The 24,565-nt window shown below is 45.4% G+C and overlaps 1 protein-coding gene across 1 annotated transcript in view; it reads right to left on the bottom strand.

Moving 5' to 3' along the window:
• Window positions 1–288: 288 nt before the first annotated feature.
• Window positions 289–24,565, bottom strand: part of SLC7A11 (solute carrier family 7 member 11) — a 75,695-nt gene continuing 51,418 nt past the window's right edge. Inside the window, exons 7-12 of the mRNA XM_036241319.1 lie at window positions 17,650–17,773; window positions 15,671–15,774; window positions 14,455–14,551; window positions 12,423–12,572; window positions 10,579–10,756; window positions 289–1,154 (exon numbers count right to left, since the gene is read on the bottom strand). Coding sequence (XP_036097212.1) covers window positions 1,087–1,154; window positions 10,579–10,756; window positions 12,423–12,572; window positions 14,455–14,551; window positions 15,671–15,774; window positions 17,650–17,773 — 721 coding nt within the window. The 3' untranslated portion in view covers window positions 289–1,086. The remainder of the gene's footprint in view (window positions 1,155–10,578; window positions 10,757–12,422; window positions 12,573–14,454; window positions 14,552–15,670; window positions 15,775–17,649; window positions 17,774–24,565) is intronic.

The raw sequence follows: 24,565 nt of genomic DNA, 5'->3' as shown, positions 1-24,565 counted from the left end.
GACTATTGCTTTACTATAAGAAAGGTGTTATGTCTGGCCGGTGTGGCTCAGTGGTTGAGCATCGATCTATGCACCAAGGGATCGCCAGTTAGATTCCCGGTCAGGGCACATGCCCAGGTTCCTGGCGCAATCCCCAGCAGGGGGCATGCAGGAGGCAGCCAATCAATGTTAATGTTTCTCTCTCATTGATGTTTCTATCTCTCTCCCTCTCCTTTCCTATCTCTCTCTAAAAAAAAAAAAAAAAAAAAAGTATGTTTTTAAAAAAGAGAAATGTGTTACATCCTTTTCTGATCAAATGGGCTGCCCTGAAAACAAAATGTCACATAACCATGAAGCTTCCTGATGATGAGTGGAAAACAAAATCCTAACATTAAGTTCTCAATGATTTTTACATAAACATAATTCCTGGATTTGTCTCATAAACAAGAGCTCCTAGAAGCTCTTCTTTAACGTACTGATTAAAGTCAAGCATATCCCCTCTGTCCTTTGTTCAAAATGCTCTGAGTACCGTCCCTTAGAAGATGGGTGACGTCTAAGTTGGTATCTACAGGAAAGCAACACAAAGCCAATGCAAAGCAAATTTCTTTCCTCTGTCCATAATGATGACATACGCCTTTCTTTTCTTTCTCTAGAAGACTAGAACACACTTTTCACAGTATGGTCATCTGCAATATGTAAAAAAATGTTTTTACAAAACCCATATATACAGAAAATAGCTCAGTTTTCAATTTGAAGGTTCTTAGCCGTGATAAGATACGTTACAGAGAAAGACCACCGAAGTAATTGTCCATCCCGCAGTCTCTTCCCTTCTCGTCAACAGGAAGGTGTCAGGGACTCGAGAATCACATGAACTCATGGTATCGTTGCCTATCAGCTTTCTATAACATGCAGTCAGAACTAAATTTCTTAGAAACCAGTTTGAATACACTAAAAGATATGAATAAAAATAACTGATTCCTTTATTCCGTCACCAAAGCTGCAATCCTCCGGCTTTTCATGAAATGAAGTGAATGTCCATATTTTATTTCAGCCCTTTGGGCAGAAACAAGGCCAAGGACAGATTGCCAAGATTTCAAATGCATTAATTCAAAATTTATGACAATCTTCTTCTGGTACAACTTCCAGTATTATTTGTAATGTTCTGGTTATTCTGCCTACAAAGAAATAATGAAGAAAAGTTAATGCACAAAAATCAGAAATGCATACAAAAAAAAAAAAAAAACACAGCAAAACATGAATTATCTTGGGTTTAATACTGAAAACACACAACCACTATTTCATACAGCACTTCCAGGAGTTATTTACTTCATTAGAATCCTATCATGCTCAATTAATTTGCGTCACTTCTGTAACTTCCCATAATGGCTTCTCAGAAGAATACGCTAAAATTTTATGTTAAAATAAGGAATTCATTTATGAATCAGGAGGCTGGAAATATTTTGAGACAATAGGATCAAGATGTAAATAAATGTTCAAAAACACATTTCATATTCAGTTTAAAATTGCTTTGCTCTTTGTGCACCTATGAGATTACAATCAAGTCCTCAGCAAAATCAAGAGTAGAATCAGAACAAAATTCCCAGTCTCAAACGTGCAGGGTATTATTGAGCAAAGCATCTATCTCCCAGGACCTCATTTGCCTCCTCGGTAGGAATGAGGGACGTGGTAGTGATGTCAGCAAGGTAAAGGGCTAGGAGATCCCAAGGCTCATCACCGCCTTAAAAAAACAAGAAAAATAAATAGCTGCAAACTGAAGAAAATAGCTCAGGAAAAGCTCTAGACAATAAAGAAGCAGCAGCAAAACCCTGATTTCAGAGCTCAAAAGTCAAGCATGGGCACACAGTTCAGAAAGCATTTTTGCCTGCATCACGGCCCCCCCCCCCCCCAAGTCAGAGACCTGAGGGAGCTGGCGGAGAGGAAGAGCCCGGACCACTGTAAGCCTCCCCTCGTGCCTGTGTGCGGCTTTTGTTAGAGAGGGCTCCCACAGTCCTCAACATGCTGACCCTGATGGAGCAGCCCGGTGGGGCCTCACCTCTGCATCTGCTCCCAGGTGCTGCAGCTGTGGCTGAGGTGAGACGGGTCCTCAGGACCCCTGCTGGTTGCTGTGCCCCACTCTCGGGGGTTGGGTACCACGGCGCCGGACCATACCTGAGACCTGAGCTGCCGCTGCTGTGCCCAGCTCGGCCCCAGGTTAGGCTTCTTCCCACCATCACGGAGGCAGCCTCCTCCTGCTCTGAGCCCCGCCCCCAGGGTCCCAAGTCACACTCTGGCTGCCACTATTAGGGCTGTGCTGCTGCCGCCTAGCCCTCCCCTCCCCCATCCCTGGTCAAGACTCTGAACTGTCATTGCTGAGATGGCTCTAGCTGCCCCAGGCCCTGCCCCCGGGGTCCTAGGTCCTGGCTCTGACCCACCATTGCCAGGGGCACTGCCACTACCCTGAACCCCATTCCCCAGGCAGTTCAAGGCTCAGACCCATCCAAACCTCCCAACACGGAAAAGCCCAGGAACAGATGGTTTCACTGGTGAGTTCTACCAAACATGAAAAATAAACACCAATGCTTCTCAAACTGTTCAAAGAATTTGAAGAGGTGGAAACTCTCCCAAACTCATTTTATAAAGTCAACACTGCCCTGGTACCAAAGTTAGACAAAGACACTATAAGAAAGAAAAATTACAACCAATAACCTTGATGAATATGGATGAAAAAATTCTCAGCAAAATATTAGCTAACCAGATTCAACAACACGGTAAAGGTTCATTCACCACCATCAAGTGGGATTTATCTTAGAAATGGAAGGGTGGCTCATCAGTAGTACTGGAAGTCATGGCCAGAGCAATTAGGCAGGAAAAGAAAGAAACAGCATCCATATCAGAAAGGAAGAAGAAAAATCATCTCTGTTCACTGCTGACATCTTCTATATATAGAAAACCCTAAAGAAGACACTAAAAAATCGTTAGAACTAATGAATGAATTTAGTAAAGTTGCAGGATATAAAATCAACATACAGGAATCAATGGCATGTCTGAATACTAACAACAAATTATCTAAAAGAGAAATTAAGTAAGTGATCCCATTTACAGTGGCATTGAAAACAATAAAGTACTTAGGAATAAATTTAACCAAAGAGGTGAAATTATAAGACACTGATGAAAGAGATTAAAGAAGACACAAAGAAATAGAAAGATATCTCATGCTCCAGGACTGGAAGGATTAATAATGTGAAAATGTCCATACAACCCAACATGATCTATGATTTAGTGCAATCCCAATCAAAATTCCAATGGCATTTCTAGCATAAATAGAAAAACTGTCATAAAATGTGTTTGGAACCACAAAATATCTCAAATAACCAAAGCTATGCTGAGAGAGAACAAAGCTGGAGGCATCATAAGAACTAATTTCAAGCTCTATTACAAAGCTATAGTAATCAAAATGGTATGGTGCTGGCATAAAAATAGGCACATCAATTAGTAGAACAAAATAGAAAACTGATACACAACCCCCCATAGAGACAATGAACTTACTTTTGACAAGGGGAACAAGAACACACACTAGGGAAAGGACAGAAAACTGGATATCCACAAGCAAAGAAAGGAAATCGGACCCCTACCTTACGTCACTCATAAAAATTAGCTTGAAACAGACAGTTCAAAGATTTAAATGTAAGACCTGAAACCACAAAACCTCTAGAAGCAAACATAAGGGAAAACTCCTTTTCCTTAGTTAGGCAATGGTCAAGTCACCAAAGCACAGACAACGACAACAAAACAATCGGTGACCACATTAAACTAAAGAGCTTCTGCCAGCAAAGGAAACAATAAGTTGAAAAGACAACTTACAGAATGAGAGAAAATCTGAGCAAAGCAAATTCCCCAAATATTTGAAGAACGCAGAAAACTCAATAGCCGAGAAAGAAAATAATCCAAGTTAAAAATTGGGCAAAGCGCTCTGGCAGGTTTGGCTCAGCGGTTAGAGCGTCCGCCTGCGGTCCGGAGAGACCTGGGTTTGGTTCCCGCTAAGGGCATGTACCTCGGTTGCAGTTTGTCCCCGGCCCTGGTTGGGTTGTGTGGGTGGCAACCACTCGATGTGTCCCTTTCATGTTGATGTTTCTCTCTCTCTCTCCCCCTCCCACTCTATCTGAACAAAAAATGGAAAAAATGTCCTTGGGTGAGGAAAAAAAAAGAAGATGCAATACACACACACACACACACACACACACACAGAGGAATATTACTTAACCATGAGAGAGAAGAAAACTCATGCAACAACATGAGTGCACCTTAAAAACATTGTGCTAAGTGAGATTAGTCAGGCAGAGAAAGATAACTACTGTATAAAATAACTTATATGTGGAAACTAAACAAACTGAACTTGTAAAAATAGAGTAGAATGGCGATGACCAGATGCTGGGGGTGAGGGAATTGGGGAGATATTGTTTGAGGGTGCAAATTTACAACTAGTAAATATGTTTTGGATATGTTATGTACAACATAGTGATGATAGTCAACATACCATTTTATAAAAGTTGATCAGAAACTAAATCTTCTGTTCTCAACACAAAAAGGAAATGATAAATATGTGAAATAATAAAGGTGTTAGCTAACGCTATTGTAGTAATCATATTGCAATATATAAATGTATCAAACCAAAGTATTGTACACTTTAAACTTATACAATGTTATATGTCAATTGCATCTCAATAAAAATAAATTCATTAAAAAAGAAAAATGAGGGACTTGGACTAGGTCAGTGGTTCTCAAAGGCTATTCTGCAGACCAGCTGAGACACTAGAAAGGCATCTTTCCACACCCTACCATAGACCTACTGAATCAGGCGCTGAAGGCCCAGAAATCTGTGATTCTGATAGAGACTAAAATGTAAGAACCACTGGGCTAGATCATTTCTAAGGTCATTTATCTCGGCAGTCCTAGACCTCTGTGACTCTGGTTTCCTGGGACATCAGTTCTTATTCACCTCTCATCTTTGTCATCAATCCCTACAGACCCTCTTCCAACTTTTCTGGCCCTGGAGCCTCCAGCTTCGTGATGGTTCCAGACCCAGATCACCTCTCGTCCAGACATACAGCCTTTTTCCTCTTTTATGACTTGTCACCTGTAATACTTCCTTCCGAGCAATAGTTAATACCACTAAAAGGTTACATTTTTCGTCCTGTGCTTTATAACAGTTGTTTTCCCCAATGCTGTTCTCCTCAGCACACAAAGTTTTACACTATCCATCAATTATACGGGGCCCAGCGCAGTTCTGGCAAATGGCAAACTCCAGGTAAACGTTTCCTAAATAAATTCTATTTTGTCGCAGCTCATTCTACATTGAGATGTACATGAGGCACAAGGGAACAGCCTGGAGCAATAAACATTGATGCTTACAGCAAAGGGAAATGGTAAAATTATCCTAGAAAACAAACTAGAAAAGTGTCAATCAGTAGTGGAAAGAAGTGGATTTGTAGGCACAGAAGGAGCGAGAGGCATCTGAGAAGGTGAACCAAGTGGCCGTAGCATCTGCTGGGGTCAAATGAGACCAGTGAGGCTGAACCCACATCCTCCCCAATCCTTCCTTCCTCCTCAGAGAAGTCTGCTGTAGCTCCCTGAACTATCTCCCCAACTGCCATGTGTGTGTGCATGTGTGCGCATGTGTATGTGTGTGCGCACGTGTGTATGTGTGTGCACACATGTATATGTGTGCACATGTGTGTGCGAGTGTATATGTGTGCATGTGTATGTGTGTGCATGCATTTATCTACTGAAATTTTCCTTTGTTCTATCTTTTTCTTAATACGTGCCTCTCTTATTCAGCATTTGCTCCTCCATGTCTAAAACAGAAGCCTCTTCCAAAGTGTCTTTCTCTATTCTGGGACCATGAGTCCTTTGTTTTCTTAGACAACTTGCTTACCCAGGTCACAACACTGCGAAGGGAGAGCCGCGTGGAGACCCTGCTGCTCTCCTAGTGGGACGTTCTCCTCCCTGAGTGTTCAGTCTGGAGCCTCCATCCAACAGCACAGCTGAGGCCAAAGCCTCTCTGTTCTGGTTCCGCACACCCAGCTCTTTCTCTTTGTCCACGTTCAACCAGTCCCGTCTCCTGGGGCTCTCTTAGGCTCTCTCTTGGAATCTCAAGATTCAGATGATCTTCATCATGATGGAGGTTTGGGGGGAGTGGCTGGTTTTGGCTCTGAGTAGCTGTTGGAGTTACACCAGCTTTTATTCTAGGTTTTCTATAGCCACGGGGTCAGATGGGTGCTCGACAGACCCAAGTAAGCCTCTGGGAAGCTTCCTGTTGTCCCAGCAAAGCACAGGCATGTGAAATTCAACTATATCCATGCTCATGTAAGTCCTTTGGCTTTGCAGATAATCGACCCCATGCTACTATTCCTTTAAATAAAGTTGAACCAGTCCTGGCCAGTTTTGCTCAGTGGCTGGAGCGTCCGCCTATGGACCAAAGCGTCCCGGGACACATACCTTGGTTGCAGTTCGGTCCCCGTTGGGGTCATGCGGGTGGCAACCAATCAAAGTGTCTCTCTCACATCAATGCCTCTCTCTCTCTCTCTCTCTCTCTCTCTCTCCCCACCCCTCCCCCTCTTACTCTGTCTGAAGATAAATGGTAAAAATATCCCCAGGAGAGGATTAACAATAATAAAACATAAATAGATGATAGATATATAGATAGATAGATGATAGATAGATAGACAGACAGACAGACAAAGTTGAGCCAGTGAGTGTGGTGCATTTTGTGTTTTCAGTAAGCACAAGCTACAAGACCAAAGAGCAATTGTCGTAGTTTCAGTTTTACCTTTCATCTGCAGTAGATGTTCCTGAAACCAGTTACCACGACTGACCTTGCAGAATCTGACTGACCAACCACACCTGGTACAAGCAGAGGAACTACAGCCAGAAGTCATCAGATACTAGCATGAGAACCATCTTCCCCAGAAGTCAGAGTGAGAATAATAGTATGTACTTAAAAAAAAAAAAAAAGCCTCATCCAGCCAGTGTGGCTCAGTGGTTGAGCGTCGACCCATGCACCAAGAGGTTGCGGTTGATTCCCAGTCAGAGCACACGCCCAGGTTGTGGGCCCGATCCCCAGTGGGGGGCATGCAGGAGGCGGCCAATCGATGTTTCTCTCTCATCAATGTTTCCATCTTTCTCCCTCCCTTTCCTCTCTCTAAAATCAATAAAGAAAAAAAGTACGTTAAAAAAGACCTCAAAACCTTTTCATGTGGATGGTCTCCTCTTATCCTTACAGTCTGGACGGTGGGGACTCTAAGAAATGTAGCACTAATGTCACGCGCGGCCCTGGAGTCTTCGCGAGGGGCTGTCCACTGCGGTCAGCGGTGAGTAGCAGAAAGGAAGTCCCTGCGACACGCTATAAGTGTGGATGCTTTTAGGACTCGGAACGGCCTCGTCACCATCACAATGGATACAGCCATTCTGCCGGGCTGCCCAGTATGAGTCTTTATAACCAAAGACTTTGTTTACACACAGCTGTCCTCCATGTCTCGCCCTGAGCAAGAGGGACCAGCTGCCAGTGACCCCACTACTGTCTGCCATGCGGGTCCGGCTCAGAAACCCAGGCGGTCAAGTAAAGGGCTGCTGGGAGCCCGCCGGGGTTTGCAGGTCTGGGTGTCACCAGGCGTCCCAGCGTGTCAGTGGGTGTCTGCCCTGTTTTCCTCGTGAGAAGGTCGTGTTTCTATAAATAAATGAGTACTGCACAGCCAGGAGAATGGAGCCTGCTGGCACAGACGCAGGACAAAGCCCTCTGTGTCTCTCACTGGTCCCTCCAGAGGCCGTTGGCCTTCGCCCTAGGCTGCTCCAGACAACGTGGTTCAACACTGGCATCCTGTGGCCACAGACATCCGTCAGTCCTCGGGCACTTTCCCATCCTCCGGACACCCCGGCTGCCTGCACGGAGCGCCGCGCGTCTCTGAGCGGTCGGTGGCCCACGTGTGCAGTAGGGGCGCCCCTAAGTGAGATGTGTGTGATCAGCCATCATTCCACAGGCTCCTGGGTCTCAGGGTAAAAATACGTGACAGTGCAGAGGCTAAAGGATGTTCCCCAGCCGCACAGCTGGATGTGAAATCACTGAACAAACCGCCCCGGCCTGGGCTCTCCGGCCTCAGTTCACCCAGAGTTTGTCTCCAAAGACAAGGGGGCGGCGGGGGAGGGGCGACTCCTGGTCCCTGCCCTCTGTTTCCTGTCTGAGTGTTTGGTTTTGGCCAAAGGCTAGGAAAATACTTGCTACTGCAGCAAGAAATACTATGAATTTTTATTTTATTTTATCACCAGAATGCTGCCTAAGAGGAAAATCAAACAGAACCGAGGGAAGCTTGTGGCTTTCCGTTCCGAGGCGGCTGCAAAGGTGCAGGTGCGGGCGGGGCCGGGGGGGGGGGCGGGGGACGGGGCGGGGAAGGCAGGACAGACCCCGCGTGAGGCTCGGCGGCATTTCTGAGACCCCAACAACCATCGCGGGGCCACGACATCGTGCTGCTTCCACGAACGGCTGACACTAAACCTGGAGTCCGTGGAAGTGATCAAAACACCGTTAGAGACGGAAAATAACCCCGAACCGTAAATTGCAGGAGCAGGGAACCCTCAGAGGAAGCAGCAGCAGGGACACGGGTCAGGCACCACGGACCCAGAAGCGCTGCAGCCCGGCTGCGTCAGCAAAGGGAAGGGAGCCGCCCTCGGCGGGCCGCGGACACGAAGGGCAAAGGCTCCTGAGTGGGAGCAAACCAGGCACCTGCTCCCCCGTCCCTCTTCCCCGCGGGGCGTCCCACTCCGGGCCGCGCTCCCGTCCTGCCTTCGCGTGGTTTCCACGGTGCTCACGGGTGGGAACCGGCTCTGGCCGGGCCCCGAGACACAGCTCGCAGGGTCAGCGTCCGTCTGTCCTGAGCAACTGGAACGGGGAGAGCAACCCTAATGGTAAGTACTGTTTAACAAGACTTCTTCCTTTTGCTCGGGATCGTATTGCCTACATCTGAGAAAACAGAACTGAAAATATTCTGTGGGAAACTAGAAATGGAGCTGAAAGACCTGCTGGGCAGTGTGCTAAGTGCCAGCCTTCGAGAACCCAGCTCACATAGTAACACTTCGGGGAACAGCATCGCCAGCGAGAAAACAGATTTCAGTAAAAGTAGCATAGATAAGGTCTAAGGATACCAAATACCAATTAAAACTAATATAGAGCAACAGTAGCAACAGACTTCAGAGGACTGGCTTCTCAATGAGCTCGTGTAGCACACTAGAGTCAACAGGTACACTAAATCGTTTCCTTTTATTTTTAGTAGCAGTGGCTTTATTTACCAACAGTTGGACCTGAACTCTCGCTGTACTGTTTGCTGAACTTTTACAAAATAATTATGGTAAAGTAAGTACGTTGAAACGAAGGACAACAAAAGTTGTTTTCTAAACTCGCCGGGCAAGAACCTATCTGCTTGTCTGGCCATGCTTCTGACCCCACCCCCTTGTCCCCAGGTCCCCAATCTAGAAAAACCAGGGACTTTGAAGGCCGGCAGCTGGGGATTCCAGTCCTGGCTGATGGTTGAGGAATCCCACCTCCCACGGGACCTGGTGCGGGATGGAAGGAGGGGGTGACCTGAGGCAAAGGGCTCATGCAGCAGAGCCCGGACAGAGGGCTGGGCTTTCAACAGAGGCTCCTCCTACGCACCCTCCTCCTACTGATCTCCTCTCCTCTCCTCCCCCAGCTCACCTGCCACCACGCTCTGTGGGTGCTTCCTCCCCAACATCTTCCCCTTCCCTTGGACCCGCTGACTGCCTGTGCTCGGACCCTCCCTGGTCCTCGCCAGGATTACTGCGGTAACCAGCCTCCTCCCCTCTCTGTCTTCAGCCTCCTCTCCCTCTGATCTAGCCTGTCTCCAGGGTGGTTTTTCTAAGATACGACACGGCCTGAGTTTGGAGTCTAGCTCTTCACCCTCATATCTACGTGGCTTGGAGTGAGTGGTGTAAATTCTCCCATGTTATCACTCAACGTCTATATAAGAGGAAAATATAGGAGGTTCCTAAAGATTAAATAAAGTCACATGTGTACTGATCCACAGATCACACAGCACACGAGAGCTGTTATCCTGCTCTTCCTTGTTCTTGCTCGTCTGTCTGACGACCCTGGGGGACTTACCCTGCCTATGAAACAGGGTGGTGCCTGGTCGTGATATTTAAGACCTTGCAGGTGTCTCACTCCCCACCAGGTCTCGTATCACCCATCAAGGAGCCTGTTATGATACAGAATCCCCAAACGGCATTCAACCCCGTTGAATAAAAGAATTAGGTTAGTAAAGGCCTCAGAAGAGCAACAAGGCCACCTTCAGAACCGCGATAAAAGCCTCCCTGAGAAAGCTGCGCCCCTGAGAAGGGAGGAAGCCCCCCAACCCAGGAGGCAGCAGCTGCGCCCTGGACGCCACCCACGTGTCCTTCTCCGGGTCTATTTGAATCACCGTTGTCCCACTTGTAGTTTTGAACTTGAAGCTGTGCACCCTATGCGTAGATACTTAGCTGAGTTTTCTACAACATGGTCCCTAAAAAGGTTCTGAAACGACTTCAGTGGCTTACCTGACAGTCTTCTAAACCACTTGGGCTTCTTGTCCCATATAATGAAGAGATAGTACGCTGGGACCCCGGTGAGCGTGATGCCGAAGCCAATGCCCGAGCTAAACGGGTCGGAGTAAAGGGAGAGAGCAACCATGAAGAAGCACGTGAAGGAAAACAAAGCTGGGATGAACAGCGGCACCTGGAACACAGAGCAGACATCACTCGACACAGCGCGAGCGGCGGTGGTTCCCGATGAGGCCAGTCGTGACATCGGTGATACTGTGGTCACATGGCCGGGGACAGGCACCATCCTACCTCACCTGCGCAGCAAAATCTCTCTCAAGGGGCCCAGAGACTATATTAAACATAATCCCTTAATTTTAAATATATATATTTAGATAGAATGAAAGCTCAGGATAAATAAGTGTGTTTCATTAGAGAAGTTGTTTGAACTATTTTAACGGTTGAGCACCACTATAATTTCTGGTTTTGATAATAAAAGACAGGCTCTTGGATAATTGTGCTTAGAATGCACTGTCATTGTGGAGCCAAGACTCTGGCCGCTGGGTACATGTGACATCCTTTCGAGGCGCATGGATTTTCTGTTGAGGATTCGCAATCGGAAAGGACAGGAACAAAACAGGCCAACGCCTACTCACTCGCTAATGAAGACGTTGCCCAGATTAGGCCAAGAATATAATTAGAAACAAATTCTGTCAACCGCACTGACACCCCGATCTGTTATTTCTTCAAAGAAAATGAATAGTGAGGTCTAATCAATCTATGAATGTTCAAGACTGGAGGAGACGAGAAGCATCTTCTTCAACCCTCCCAAAAGGTGATGCTTAGTTATGGTGATTGTGCTTTCTATTAAATGATAAGTTCATACATCTTTGCTCTCCCTTTATCTTTTACATTTTATTCCTTCTAGAGTGTATCATGTAGAAAAGGAGCAATGTAATAAGTTATAACCTTTAAAAATACTGAAAATGCCTGTTTTATAAAACAGTGTCCTTTCTAGAGTTTTAACGAGTGACACAATTCCATACGGATCTGCTTTCTCAGGCTGGCTGTCCACAATGTTCAGCATACAGACAGATCCAAGTGCCTGGCCGCTGTAGCATAGTGGATTGAGCATCGTCCCATGGACTGAGAGTTCCTGGTTCGATTCCCAGTCAGGGCACATGCCCAGGTCGTGGGCCAAATCCCCAGTAGAGGGTGTGCAGGAGGCAGCCGATGTTTCTCTCTCTCCCTTCCTCTTTCTCTAAAAAATCAATAAAAACATATTTTTTAAGAAAGATAGATCAGCCCTGGCCAGTTTGGCTCAGCGGTCCAGAGAGACCGGGATTCGGTTCCCACTAAGGGCATGTGCCTCGGCTGCAGTTTGTCCCTGGCCCCAGTTGGGGTTGTGCAGGAAGTGGCCACTCGATGTGTCCCTTTCACATCAATGTTTCTCTCTCTCTCCCCCTCCCACTCTATCTGAACAAAAATGGAAAAATGTCCTCGGGTGAGGATAAAAAAATAAAATAAAATAAAATAAAAAGATAGATCAAAGTATCCCATACTTTGAATTTATCAGCTTGTTGGACATATCATGAAAAGTCAGCATAACAAACATCCTCTATTAATATCCCCTTTTTTCAAAAGTATGACATAGAGAGTTCAGTACATCACATAAAAAAATGTGGTGAACTGTTTTCCAAACTGAAATCAATCCAATCCGAAGGAACTACCTGCAAGAGTTAAACACCTTATGGCAGAGGATGGTGCCCCTGCCGAAGCTCCCCACCATCTAACTATGACCACGGGAGGACCAGGGATTAGGAGAAAGATTTATGTAAACCCATCAAGACTGCTGAGGTTACCTTGAAAGGACGATGCATATCTGGGCGTTTGTATCGAAGATAAATCAGCCCAGCAACCGCTAGCCCAATGAAAAGCCACCTTGCAAAACTGAGGAAATTCAGGAGACTGTAGAGGTCCCCGGAGAACAGCATCACCACGGTCAGAGGGTACTGGGGGAGGGGACAAAAACCATGCTGGGTGAGTTAAAGGGAACACAGGTGACAACCAACAACAGCATCACCAGACATCATTACTATCTTTTCCAAATGATTATTTATACTGATCAACTACCATTATGATGAAAACCTAACCTCCTTTCTATATTCTGCTCTTAAAATGCCTTTACCCACCAGCAACAGAATGAGAGGGCCATCGTCACTACCAGTCACTCAGAAGGATGTTTCCATGGATGTTTGATTTTTAGTTGCTTTAACATTGGACAGAAGAGATTGTGTTTTCAAAGGCACACACAGTGACTCCAAATGTACACACCCAAAGACTGAGATGATAAAGAACTAGTAATAAAAATCAAGTGTACCCTAGTCCTGGTTGGTGTGCTCAGTGGTTAGAGCATTGGCCTGCGCACCGCAGGGTTGCGGGTTTGATTCCCAGTCAAGGGCACGTACCTGGGTTGCAGGCTCAATCCCCAGCCCCAGTCGGGGCAAGTGCGGGAGTCGATGTGTCTCTCTCACATTGATGTTTCTGTCCGTCTCCCTCTTTCTCTCTCCCTCTCTCTCCCCGACCCTCCCTTCCACTATCTCTAAAAATCAATGGAAAAAATACCCTCAGGTGAAGATTAACCAAAAAAAAACTTTTTTAAGTGTATCCTATTGAAAAGTTTGCAGAAACCTCTGCCAGCGGGGCCTGAGGAGTCTTGGTGATGTACACGTGAAGCAGCCACTTCCCGGTGCCTCTGTGGTCCCCCGAATGACGATGCTGACCTCTCCTGCCCCACCCTCGCTGGGCGCAGGCCACGGTGACCCTCCGGACCGCACACGGGGTCAGCGCACGCGGCTCAGCCTGCCAAGGACAGCAGGGCCGCCAGCAGAGGGGGAACCCAGCCCTCCCCACGGAATGCAGGCTGTGCCCACACGTGACCGCCACCTTCCAGATTCCCCACAAAGAACACTGTGTACTTTATAAAGAAATTTCAGGGAAACATTCTGAAACAAATTAGATGCATGAAAAAGAAATGTTCCGTGAATTCTACAGTGCTCCTGCAACAGAGGCCGTTGGAGAAATATGTTACGAAATGGTAGGTGAAAGTGACTGTCACACCGCCAGTGGGTACCGGAGGACTGTCACACCGTGCGGTCTTCTGTGCCCACGCCTTACAGACGCCTTCTCTGCCCAAGGAACTCTACGACTCAAACCGAAGTCCTGGTGCTTGCTCCAATGTCTCACTTTATTTTTAACCCGCACCCAAGGATATTGTTTCCATTGATTTGTAGAGAGAGTGGAAGGGAGAGAGAGGGACAGAGAAAGAAATATCAGTGTGAGAGATACATTGATTGGTTGCTTCCTGCACCTGCCTGACCAGGGCTGGGAATTGAACCTGCAACCCAGGTACTTGCCCTTGACTTGGAATCAAACCTATGAACCACACTGGTCAGGGCTCAAATGTCTTCTTTTTTTTTTTTTATAATTTTGTGTGCATTTCATAATAAGGGGCCTATGATGAGACATCTGGTGGACTACAGTTTTTTGCTTCTGTCTCTGTAATTAGAGTTGGAACGTACTTTGCATCCTTTTCTGCGAGGTTCTGTCAATGACAGGAGCCAGGGAATCATTTCCCTTAGAACTCACAAAGTTCCACAAAGGTAAAATAAAAAAGCGATGTGGTTATGGCCCCATAGCATCAAACAGGCGTCAGAAATCCTGAGGCAGGGGAAGCCCTGGGAAACATCCTGCCACCCAAACTCCGCCAAGATATTCCCAGAACCAATTTTGCAATGAATGAGAAAGTAGAGCACTCTCTGAAGTCTGGTGGGAAATCCTCTTTGCTAACCTGTTACTCGAGGTGCTATCTAGCTACTTGTTAATATGCATTACCAAAACAACAACAGCTGGCAGAGGAGTGTGCTTGCGGACATGAATCATGGAGAGGATCTCCGGAAGGTGACCCTCTCGAGACGCCACGTAGAATAACCTGATGGGAGAAAACCAGGGAGGAGTTGACTACACCATTGATCACTGCAGAAGGACAAATCCCAGAGAGCTAAGAAAAACTTGCATCTTTGTCACCAAACGGTCTGACATTTCTTAGGTGATTACTTAGATTTCACTTTCCAGATAAAGTAGAGAACATCATGAAAGATCTGACTTCGAATGTTATAATACCTGCGAACGTCGTATATTCTTTGAGGAGAAACAATAGCAACATCTCATTCGGCATAGCTCTCCCTACATGTAAACAGCTGATGATGAATTTAGTTCTGGGTTCTCAGTACTGTATGGGTGCAGTCTATCCTCTCCAACCCGACACACACACACACTGAACACAGATAAAGGAAACCTCACTTAAAATAGACGGGGGAGCTCAACGGGAAGAAGCTCTCTTCACTACCCCAGCTGGAGAATAGACCTTTCTCCTTGCCCAGCAATAACCCAGCTGGTGAGAGAACCTCAGCAACCTGAACTCCCTCCAGCAGCCTCTCACCCACCCCCTCCCAGCCACCTCCCCTTCCTCTGGAAATGCTGCCCCACTCCTTGGTCCTCCAGATTCCGTGTTGCCATAGTTTGCAAGTTCTGAATTGCAATTCCTCTCTTACTCCTGAATAAACTCGTTTTTCTAACAAACAACTGGCTAGTTCGTTTTTAAAGATGACAACACACCTAACAGATATATTTATCTGATTGGGTTTTAATCTCACATGAAAACAAAAAGGACTTTTGCATCAAAGAAAGCAATAGGGATACAGATAGGGTGAGGTGGTGGTTTCTGGTGTCTCTTACTTTGCTTATTTTCTTGTCACCTTTAGAGAAACAACAGATTTTATCACCAGAAATAAAATGCGGTTGTTTGCCTCTGTAGACAGACTATAAAAAAACGCCCCTTGCCCGGCTTCAGACTCGGCTATGAATAGAGGAGCAGTGCCCTCTAGTGGGCAGAATAAGACATGCTGGTGATACTTGGACAAAGACTTCGATGCTGCATGTCCCTTTAAAAACAACAGATTTGGAGGCGCTATTTCTTTGTAAAGTTATCCTTATCGCATCCAATCTCAAAAACAGAAATACATTTCTGAAAATGCTTGAACTCACTCACCTGGAGACAGCAAATACACCACCATTCATGGAGCCAAAGCAGGTGAGGGCAACAAAGATGGGAACGGCTAATGAGAAATTTCCCAGCAGCCTCTCAGCAAAGGTCTAGCGAAAGACAGAACAGCGCAAATCAAGGCTGTGCCAGAAAGTGGAATAAAATGAAACAATTTATGCCAGACTCGCTCTATGACTTCCTATTAGCCTGGCGATACGAGAATGTTTTATCATCCTTCTCTCTGGTTAAGGTCAGACTAACTCTGTAGACAATAATCAAAATTAGGTACCACGGCATCGCTTGCTGCAAAAACATGGGCAAAGGTCTAACCGAGCACCTGTTCTCTACTTTCAAAAGGCAATGATCCATTTACCGAATCTTTATCAACTATGGCCCAAATCTATCGTTCTGGTCAATGGAGAAAGCGCCTGCAGGAGACTCCCTGGCTCCGAGAGGGAAATCCCTTTGCACAGAGCCTTCTCTGTGGCCTAGAACGCCACGTTTTGATGGTGAAGCACAATCGTGTACTAAGTATCACAGGTACATGTTTCATATACCGACCCCACCACTGTGACATAAAAGTGTGGCCAAAAGAATTGATGACTTAATCACTAACATCCTATCTATTAGATGTTCTGAAAATCTTTTGCCCAGAATGGTCACATCGGCTGAATCTCTGGCTCTCGAATCGGTCCCCCCTCTCCACGGACTGGCAGTGTCTCCTGTGGTTTCCTACAGCAAGGCTGGACTACAGAGGCAAGTCCAAAGGAGTCAAGCCACAGAAAATAGAGCAGATAAACAAAACTGCTGAAATTTCCTTTCATGACATGGCATAAAGGCATTTTCAAAAAAAAAAAAAAACATGTGGGGTTCTTCACTCGTCCTTGGTGCAGCCGGTGCTGGGTTATTAACGGACCCATTACGCTCACAGAAGAAGTGCTGCCCTTTGTCTAGAGAGTTGAGACGGCTGACCCAACATCAGTGAGCATCAGTGAGCTCTGTGCATTGGGGTGTCTGCTAGAACTTACAGCAGTGGCTGAAGTCTTTTTTTTTATTTTATTTTTTTTATGTGAACTCGTACATAGGTTCACATGAAATAAGATCATCTGTTCCCTGTGGATGTTGCTGATATGAGGTAACAGTGACTATTTTTAAAGAAACTGACAGCTAATGATGGGAAGTTATTTTCCCCCCTTCACTGTTATGAGGTCTTGAAGGAAGGCTCTCTTACTACCTAAGTTTTGATACAAAATTAAAGTACGTGTCACAGAACAACAGTCCCATAACCTGACTTTTGGGAGCGAAGATAGTTCTCAAGTCTAATGAATTTTGGAAAGTGTAAAATTATGAGTGTCCATTTCTTAGAGAGTTAAAATGCACATTCGCATCGTTAATATTCTGAGAAGCACTATAACAATGATATCTGTTTAACTTTGAATTCAGCATCCCCCAAAATTAATAATATCCCATGACTAGTATTCAAAAGGCTTTGCCAAAAAAACAACAAAACAAAACCAATATACATGGTCAACTTGGAAATTCTTAAGTGGTGCTTTGGGAAAAATATTTGAAAAGTTAGCACTTGATAAGTTTATAAACAGGAACGAGTATAGAATAAATTGCAATTTGCATACCAAAGAAATGCATCATTTTAAATTCAGTAACTGCACACCTGTCCTTAAAGGCATGTTGGAAGAATAACACCTTCTATTCAGTGTGTATATGTGGAAATGTGTTCTCAAGCATGTACATGAGGAAATGTTTTACATGAAATTAACACTACAGAGAAATCATATAGGATTTTAGCTGTATCAGTTAAGTAGAATATGCTAAGGTGTGTTCTACATTTTTTTTAAACTCATTATCATTCAGGTCAAGAAAAGATTACTGAATTTCAAAACCCTCTCTGTTGGAAGGAACTACTATGAAATTGCATCAACTCATTAACCTAAATTCAAGTTGGCGTCTCCCCAGCTTGGACTTACCACGGCCACCGCGCTGGAAAGCAGAAGCTCTTCGGCACTTATGGTCGTAAAGTAGGCCACGTTGGTTAGCACGTAGCCGATGGTGACAATGGCCATGGATATGCCTATGGCGAGGGGGATGTTTCTGAAATGCACAACGGAATTGCTTATTAGCCATCTTTTGTTAGTCATTTTCTGAAACCAAAAAAAAATAGGCAAATTCAAACAAAAATTAGATGCTACGTATGATCATTATAGTCTCTGCTGGGTATGCATAAACAGTTCCTTTGTAACATAATCAAGTCCATGGGGCAGATGCTGCAGATACTTGGGTTGTCGTGTCTCCTGCTCACCCTGGGGACACACGGGTCTACCCCATCCCTGAACTCCGTGAAGGCTACAGCGCCGTTTCTCAGGCTTGGGCATGCATCCCCTGGAAGGCTTCTTAAAACAAGAAGCTGAGCCCTGGCTGGCTTTGCTCAGCGGTTAGAGCGTTGGCCTGCGGTCCAGAGAGACCCGGGTTCGGTTCCCGCTAAGGGCATGTACCTCGGTTGCAGTTTGTCCCCGGCCCTGGTTGGTCGTACGGGTGGCAGCCACTCGATGTGTTCCTTTCACATCGATGTTTTTCTCTCTCTCTCTCTTCCTCTCTTTCCCTCCCACTCTATCTGAACCAGAAAAAATGTCCTCGGGTGAGGATAAAAAAAGAAAAGAAAAAAATATATAAATAAAACAAGAAGCTGAGCTCAGCTTAGAGTTTCTGATTCAGTAGGCTTTGCATTTCTTTCTTTTCTTTTCTTTTGTAAGAGAGAGAGAGAAACATGTATATGAGAAAAACATCGATCAGCTGCCTCCTGCACACCCCCCACTGGGATCGAGCCCACAACCCGGGCATGTGCCCTGACCAGGATCAAACCAGGACCTCTCAGTCCACGAGACGACGCCCAGTCCACTGAGCCACACTGGCGGGCAGGCTGGGCATTTCTAACAAGTTCCCGGGTGATGCCGATGCTGCTGGCAGGGGAGCACACCTGGAGAACCGCTGCCCTCTCTGCCTTTCTCCTACTAATTCGCTGCCTTGACACCTTTCTGAGACTAGTACCCCGAAAGGTCTTGCACATCAGGGGTGTTCCCCGGCAGTGGCTTCCCTTCCCAGCAGGTACTACTTCCAAAATACGTCTAAAGTGTGAGCAGGAGATCGCCACCTCTCCAAGAGGTGGGAATGATAGCTCTGTGGATGAGCAAGGAGCGCAGAGGGCTCGCCACCGTGACTGCCCTGCCGCGGGCGCGGGGACGCTGGAGACCACGAGCGCCCGTCGAAGCCACAGCGCAGACCATCCCACGAACTCAGAGGCGCCACGCCGCGCAGCCCACGAGAACTGCCCCGCGCACAGCACGCTGTGTCTTCACTGACCCGGGGAGCGACCCGCCCCGTCACTGGGTCCCACCTACCCGGTGCACATGGCTCTTCCCAGCTCAAGCAACGTACACTTCAGCTCCTGCACAAAGACTGATGGTTTGGGGGTGGGTTTCCTTTAGCCATAGAGCTTATCAGCCCTCTAGGGGCCTTAGCCCTCCTGGTGCCGCTAATGAAGACCTCAATAGACATAGTTTCTTCGGAGATGAAAACACAGGGTCAGGAAGGAAGGGGAAGGCCCAGCCTGCCTCCCTCGCGGGCAGGGGGTTTCAGCTCACTAGGTCCCAGCTGCCTTGCTGAGCTGCACGGTGGGGGGCAGGCGAACCTGGCCAGTCAGTATGCTGCTTGCAGCCCCTAAACCCTGCTCCCCAAAGTCGGAGCCGTGATGGAGAAACGCCTTGACCTCTAGATCCTGGCATCCTGACGGCAAAGGAGCAGGCATTCCCTTCCCCGGGCGGAGAGGCGCCTGGGAATTTTCTCTGAACACCTGGCGTGCACCGCCAGGTGGGATTGATAAATGCTAATTTAAGCAAAGGAAATCACCGGGCCTGTGCAATACGAAAGAGTGAATGGCGCAAGGCAAACTACAGGTGACTTCTGTTTCTTTGACAGCGAGGTGATAGGGAGACGCAGGGGGTGAAGAGAACATGGAGGCTGGTGGCACTTTGCACTTACTCGCTGGGTTCCTGTAAACGGAATCCTTCCAGCTTTATAATGTCCCCTCGTGGGGTGTCCTGTTCCTCCCACGGAGGAGAGAAACAGAGAGAGAGGGAGAGGGAGAGAGAGAGACTCTATTCCTTGCAAGAGCAGTATGAAGAAACGAAATGAAGACATGATCAAGAAACGGACAGGTTCTGGTAGTAGACAGTGGGGTGACTTATGGTTAAGTGCGGTGAAGTAACCTGCCCTGCCCAGGATGGGTAGTCCTGTCTCATCCCGTGATGCTGTAAAACACCAGAGAGAAGTAAGTCTCAAACACGGGAGGGGCTCCCAGCATGGGACCCCGAATACCAGCCTCCCCTCCCCCTGTTTCCCACCTGGAGATTATGGTCCTTCTGAGCCAAGTTTTCTAAATTAATCTTAGCAGAAACAGTCCTTAAAAAAAAATCTGCCCTGGCCGGTTAGAGCGTCGGCCTGCAGTCTGGAGAGACCGGGGTTCGGTTCCCGCTAAGGGCACGTACCTCGGTTGCAGTTTGTCCCCGGCCCTGGTTGGTCGTGCGGGTGGCAACCACTCGATGTGTCCCTTTCACATCAATGTTTCCCTCTCTCATCGATGTTTCCCTCTCTCTCTCTTTCTCTCTCTCCTTCCCACTCCCACTCTATCTGTACAAAAAATGGAAAAATGTCCTCGGGTGAGGATAAAAAAAAAATCTAACCTTCCAGGTTCCTTTTTCTTTTTTTCTCAGCTTGTCCATAACAAAAAACACCACCAGCAGCTGCTGCCCTTTATGTTGTGTCCGCTATGTGCCCAACATTTTATTAAGCACTTTACATGTTTGCCTCATTTTATCCTTGCAAAGCCCTGTAGGTTGGAATCATCATCACCATCTTGTGGATGAGGAAATGAAGTCTTCGAGAATGTACATGACTGTGCCAGGATGCACAGCTGCTGGGTGGGAAGGCAGAGCCAGCTCAGAGCCCGCCTACCTTGAAGCCAGAGCACCGGAAATACCGCTGTGGACTCAGTCTCCTGGGAGCAGGTCCTCAAACACGATCACTTTCCAGAGAAATCACAATTGTGGAATATGTTTATTGGTGAGCGCTTACCAAGGCTGTGTTTCTCGTGCAATCACTGCAAATGCAGTTTCATCTACTAGGAAGGAGGGGAAAATCCTTATTCCATATTTTTCCAGCTTTTCACATAACATGAACCGTAATACATGGGCTTGCTGTTTAGGAAGTAGATATCCTTTTTCTTTTAATTTACAAGACAACAGAGGCTAACTTCATTAATTTCCCTAGACAACGTTTATAGAAAAGAAGGAAAAGGAAGCATGCTTATCAGATCAACTGAACTAGATGAACAATTTTACTATCAGTAAGTAGACTCGGTAGGTATTAGAGGCCGAAAAATCAAAGGAGCTTACGATCTAAGAGAAGAGAGACGGTCTAACCTTGCTGCAATTCCTAACACACCGGGTAATTCCTCTCTAGGTAAAATAAGCCCCAGGAATTGGAGAGGTTGTGACAAATCAGCCGCTCTCTTCCGTCCTGGGTTCTGTCTCACTCGGACAGAGGGACGGTGGAGAGGGGCTGGTGGCTGCCTCCAGACGAGCCGCAGTCTGTTGAGGAGAAATGCGGTGGACCTGTTCAGAGGGCTTGGCACCTGTGGTTAACTCCTGGGTTTCAAACGTCAAAGCTTAAGAGCTGCTGGGTTCGCCCATAAAAGCTATTAGGCCACAGCCTCTTTCCAAAGGCGTTGGATGCAGGGGTAGACCCAAGATTAAAGCCAATGGCACCTGTTAATAAAATGAACTAAAGGGACTGCGAGGTCACTGATATTTCACAGCCTCTCTGTGACCTCAAGGCTGCCATTAATTCCAAGGGCAACAAAACCATTGTCTCTAAGCAGAATCAAAACGATTCACACCTATGAGGTCTACTCCTTCTCAAGTATTTGTGAATGTGTGTGATGGTGAACAAAATACAAAGGTATTGAAAAGAGTGACTTAATCCCGAGAAGTTTTCTGTCACCCTACGTAGTCTTTTCAAATAATAGGCATCAGGTATGTGCGAATGTGATATTTTTAATTAGTTGTAAGTGGTCTTCAATCAAAAGGTCTTGGGTCGTCTTCTTATGGGTTTATTTTAAATCGGTACCTACGACCAGTCTATGTCAACAAATATCGATGGATAAATACTTGTTTCATTTGAAATTATTACAAGGAAGTCTGGACAACTGTTTCAAAGCCCTTCCTTCTAAGGGACAGACCTCACCAGAAACCCTTGTGTTCCCAGAATCGCAGTTTACATTCGTATAATCTACAAAGCACTAAGATAAAACACATTTTATCTTCAAACATATATGTCATTTCAAACCCTTTGTGGAATGAGCTAGAGTGTGAATAATTAATTTAAAAAAATGTCACAATCGGCCCCTGAAATAGGAGGTAATAGCCCCATTTTCAAACAAGGGAACGCAGGCTCAGCGGGGTTTACGTGACATGGTTGACGTCACAGAAGCAGTCCGTGGAAGGGCTGGAATTTGCACCCAGCAATTCCAGCTCTAAGTTCCACAATATGATGTATCTCAACATGTCATGGCTGCGTGGCACCTGCTTTACCTCTCTGTACAAGGAAGCCAGGGCTCGTCCATGCTGACAAACACGTATTATATTTTCTATACGTAATATCAGATGCTAACAATGTGACACATTTTAAGCCAAGGATATTTTCTGCATAGCTAATAGTCACATATACACATGCAGCATGGGTTGTATTTTTAAATGGGCTTTGCAACTATAATAGAGAATCAGAAATAACCATTGTTCCCAGGGCTTCATATTGGCTAAAAAGACTCCAGCTACGAAAACAGAATGAGTAAACCTAGCTCGATTCTCCAGAGAGCTGAGCTCACCTAAAGGTTACAGGGATCTCAGATATGCAGACCATATGAGTAATTCCGTAATCATTTGAATTTAGGATATTACTAAAATTGTTTTGTAAGTTGAACAAGATCTTCTGAGATTTGTGTGAGTCAAAGTAAGTTCCATACAATCTCCTGTGTTGGGTACACCCTGGGGATCACAGAACTCATTGATCTGGGGGCATCTAACATTGCCTTTGAGCCATGAGGATTCCCGTGATGACAGTTCTGTTCGAACCTGTTCTTGGGCATTTGGGTATTCTGGAATCTTCTAAGACAAGTGGTTGGTGCTTCACATTTTCTATTTAAAAACCATTAATATTTTAACACATGTATTTGGCATTCCAGAAAAAGGAGGGGGGAATAAAAGAAGAGATTCAGAAGGGCAAGAAAATAGCAAACGTTTTATTATGTGAGATACTAAAAAAGAAAAACAAGGTTTTTCAAAGTATTTTTCAATTCTATTACTAAAGTAGGGACTATTTATTTATATAATTGAAATATTAACTGTGATTCATCTCAACCTCAAGTATTTAAGATTACATTAAGTATCTTTTGATTCCAAGTATTCATTTTAGAATCATACTTATTTCACATTTTCTTTATAATGACCCAAAAGAGACCTTGAAAGCTTTTCTTTAGATCTGACCCAGAAATTACTGAACATCTTTGTGATTTATAATTTTTTTTTTTTGCAGAACTACTGTTGATTTTATTACCACTGCTGTTAATTTAATCTCACTCCTCAAACTTCAGCCATGTATTACTGACAAAAAAGATAAAGTATATCTCAAAGAAAATGTATCTATATTTTCCAGTCACAGGATTTTTCTTCCATATATTTTTACGTACTTTCCCTGACTCTTACTCATTCTGAATTCTCCAGAGACCCTGAGAAATGGAACTGTCCTACTTGGCTATGAGATCTTTGATATTTTTAGCAGGGATTGAATGGCAAATACGTGTGCTTGAGAGCTTTCCAGACTTGAAATAATTAGATTACATATGACTGGAATTATACGAATCCCTCTCTGTGTTTTCAGTGATTTGCTTCATTGTCACTTCATGCTATCACCAGATCTTTGCTAGCCACCATGTGTGGGAATCGGCCATCAATAACATTTTAAAAGAAAAATGCACTTGAGACACAGCAAGTGGTTGAGGAGATGGCATGAGGTATACTAAAAGAAAAAAAAATGAAGCAAGAAAGGAAGAATGCATTTAATAAACCTACTTATGGACATCCTTAAAAGTCCATGGTTCATGTTCTAACTTAATGACAATTTCTGGGCCAAAGCTAAACACAGTGATGTGACAAGCAGATGTCACACAAAGATACACAGTATTCCCACTGATTTCAAGCATTAAACAACTGTCCTCTGCTTCTTACAGTATCATAAGGCTATGGTGGTTTTCACTGAATCATTTGACATTTCAACATTTACATTTATCTCAACTAAATCTCACCATGCTCCATTGTCCACAGATGAAGAACTCCATAAACAGAAAGAGAGGACAGAGAGACCTGTAGGGAGGATGTAAGACATGAACAGACACAGATTAAAAGCCTGCAGGGCTGAGGAGGCTCCTGGAAAAATGCGCACGGACACATACAGGAGGGAGGAAGATGCAGCAGAACCACGTGGAAAACATGAACTAAAACTTACAATTTAGGAACAGGGCAATCAGAAGTCAGATTGCATTTATCCCTTAAAACACTTTTAGTTTAATCCAGTTAGAATAAATTCATGCCTCAATAAAATTATTCAGCAAATATAGCTTGAGAGTAAATTTTCATTGGCTTGCATTTCCTACAAGTAAAATTTTGCATTGTCTGCATCTCATTTTTTTCTCATATTCTAAAGATGTAAAGTGTGTCCTCCAGTTATCCATATTTATCATGAGTAAACATAAAGATATTAGTAGGCAAGTTTGAG

This window comes from Molossus molossus, unplaced genomic scaffold, assembly GCF_014108415.1.
Source record: "Molossus molossus isolate mMolMol1 unplaced genomic scaffold, mMolMol1.p scaffold_m16_p_4, whole genome shotgun sequence".
Taxonomy (NCBI): Eukaryota; Metazoa; Chordata; class Mammalia; order Chiroptera; family Molossidae; genus Molossus; species Molossus molossus.
This window is presented reverse-complemented; position numbering and strand designations above follow the sequence as displayed.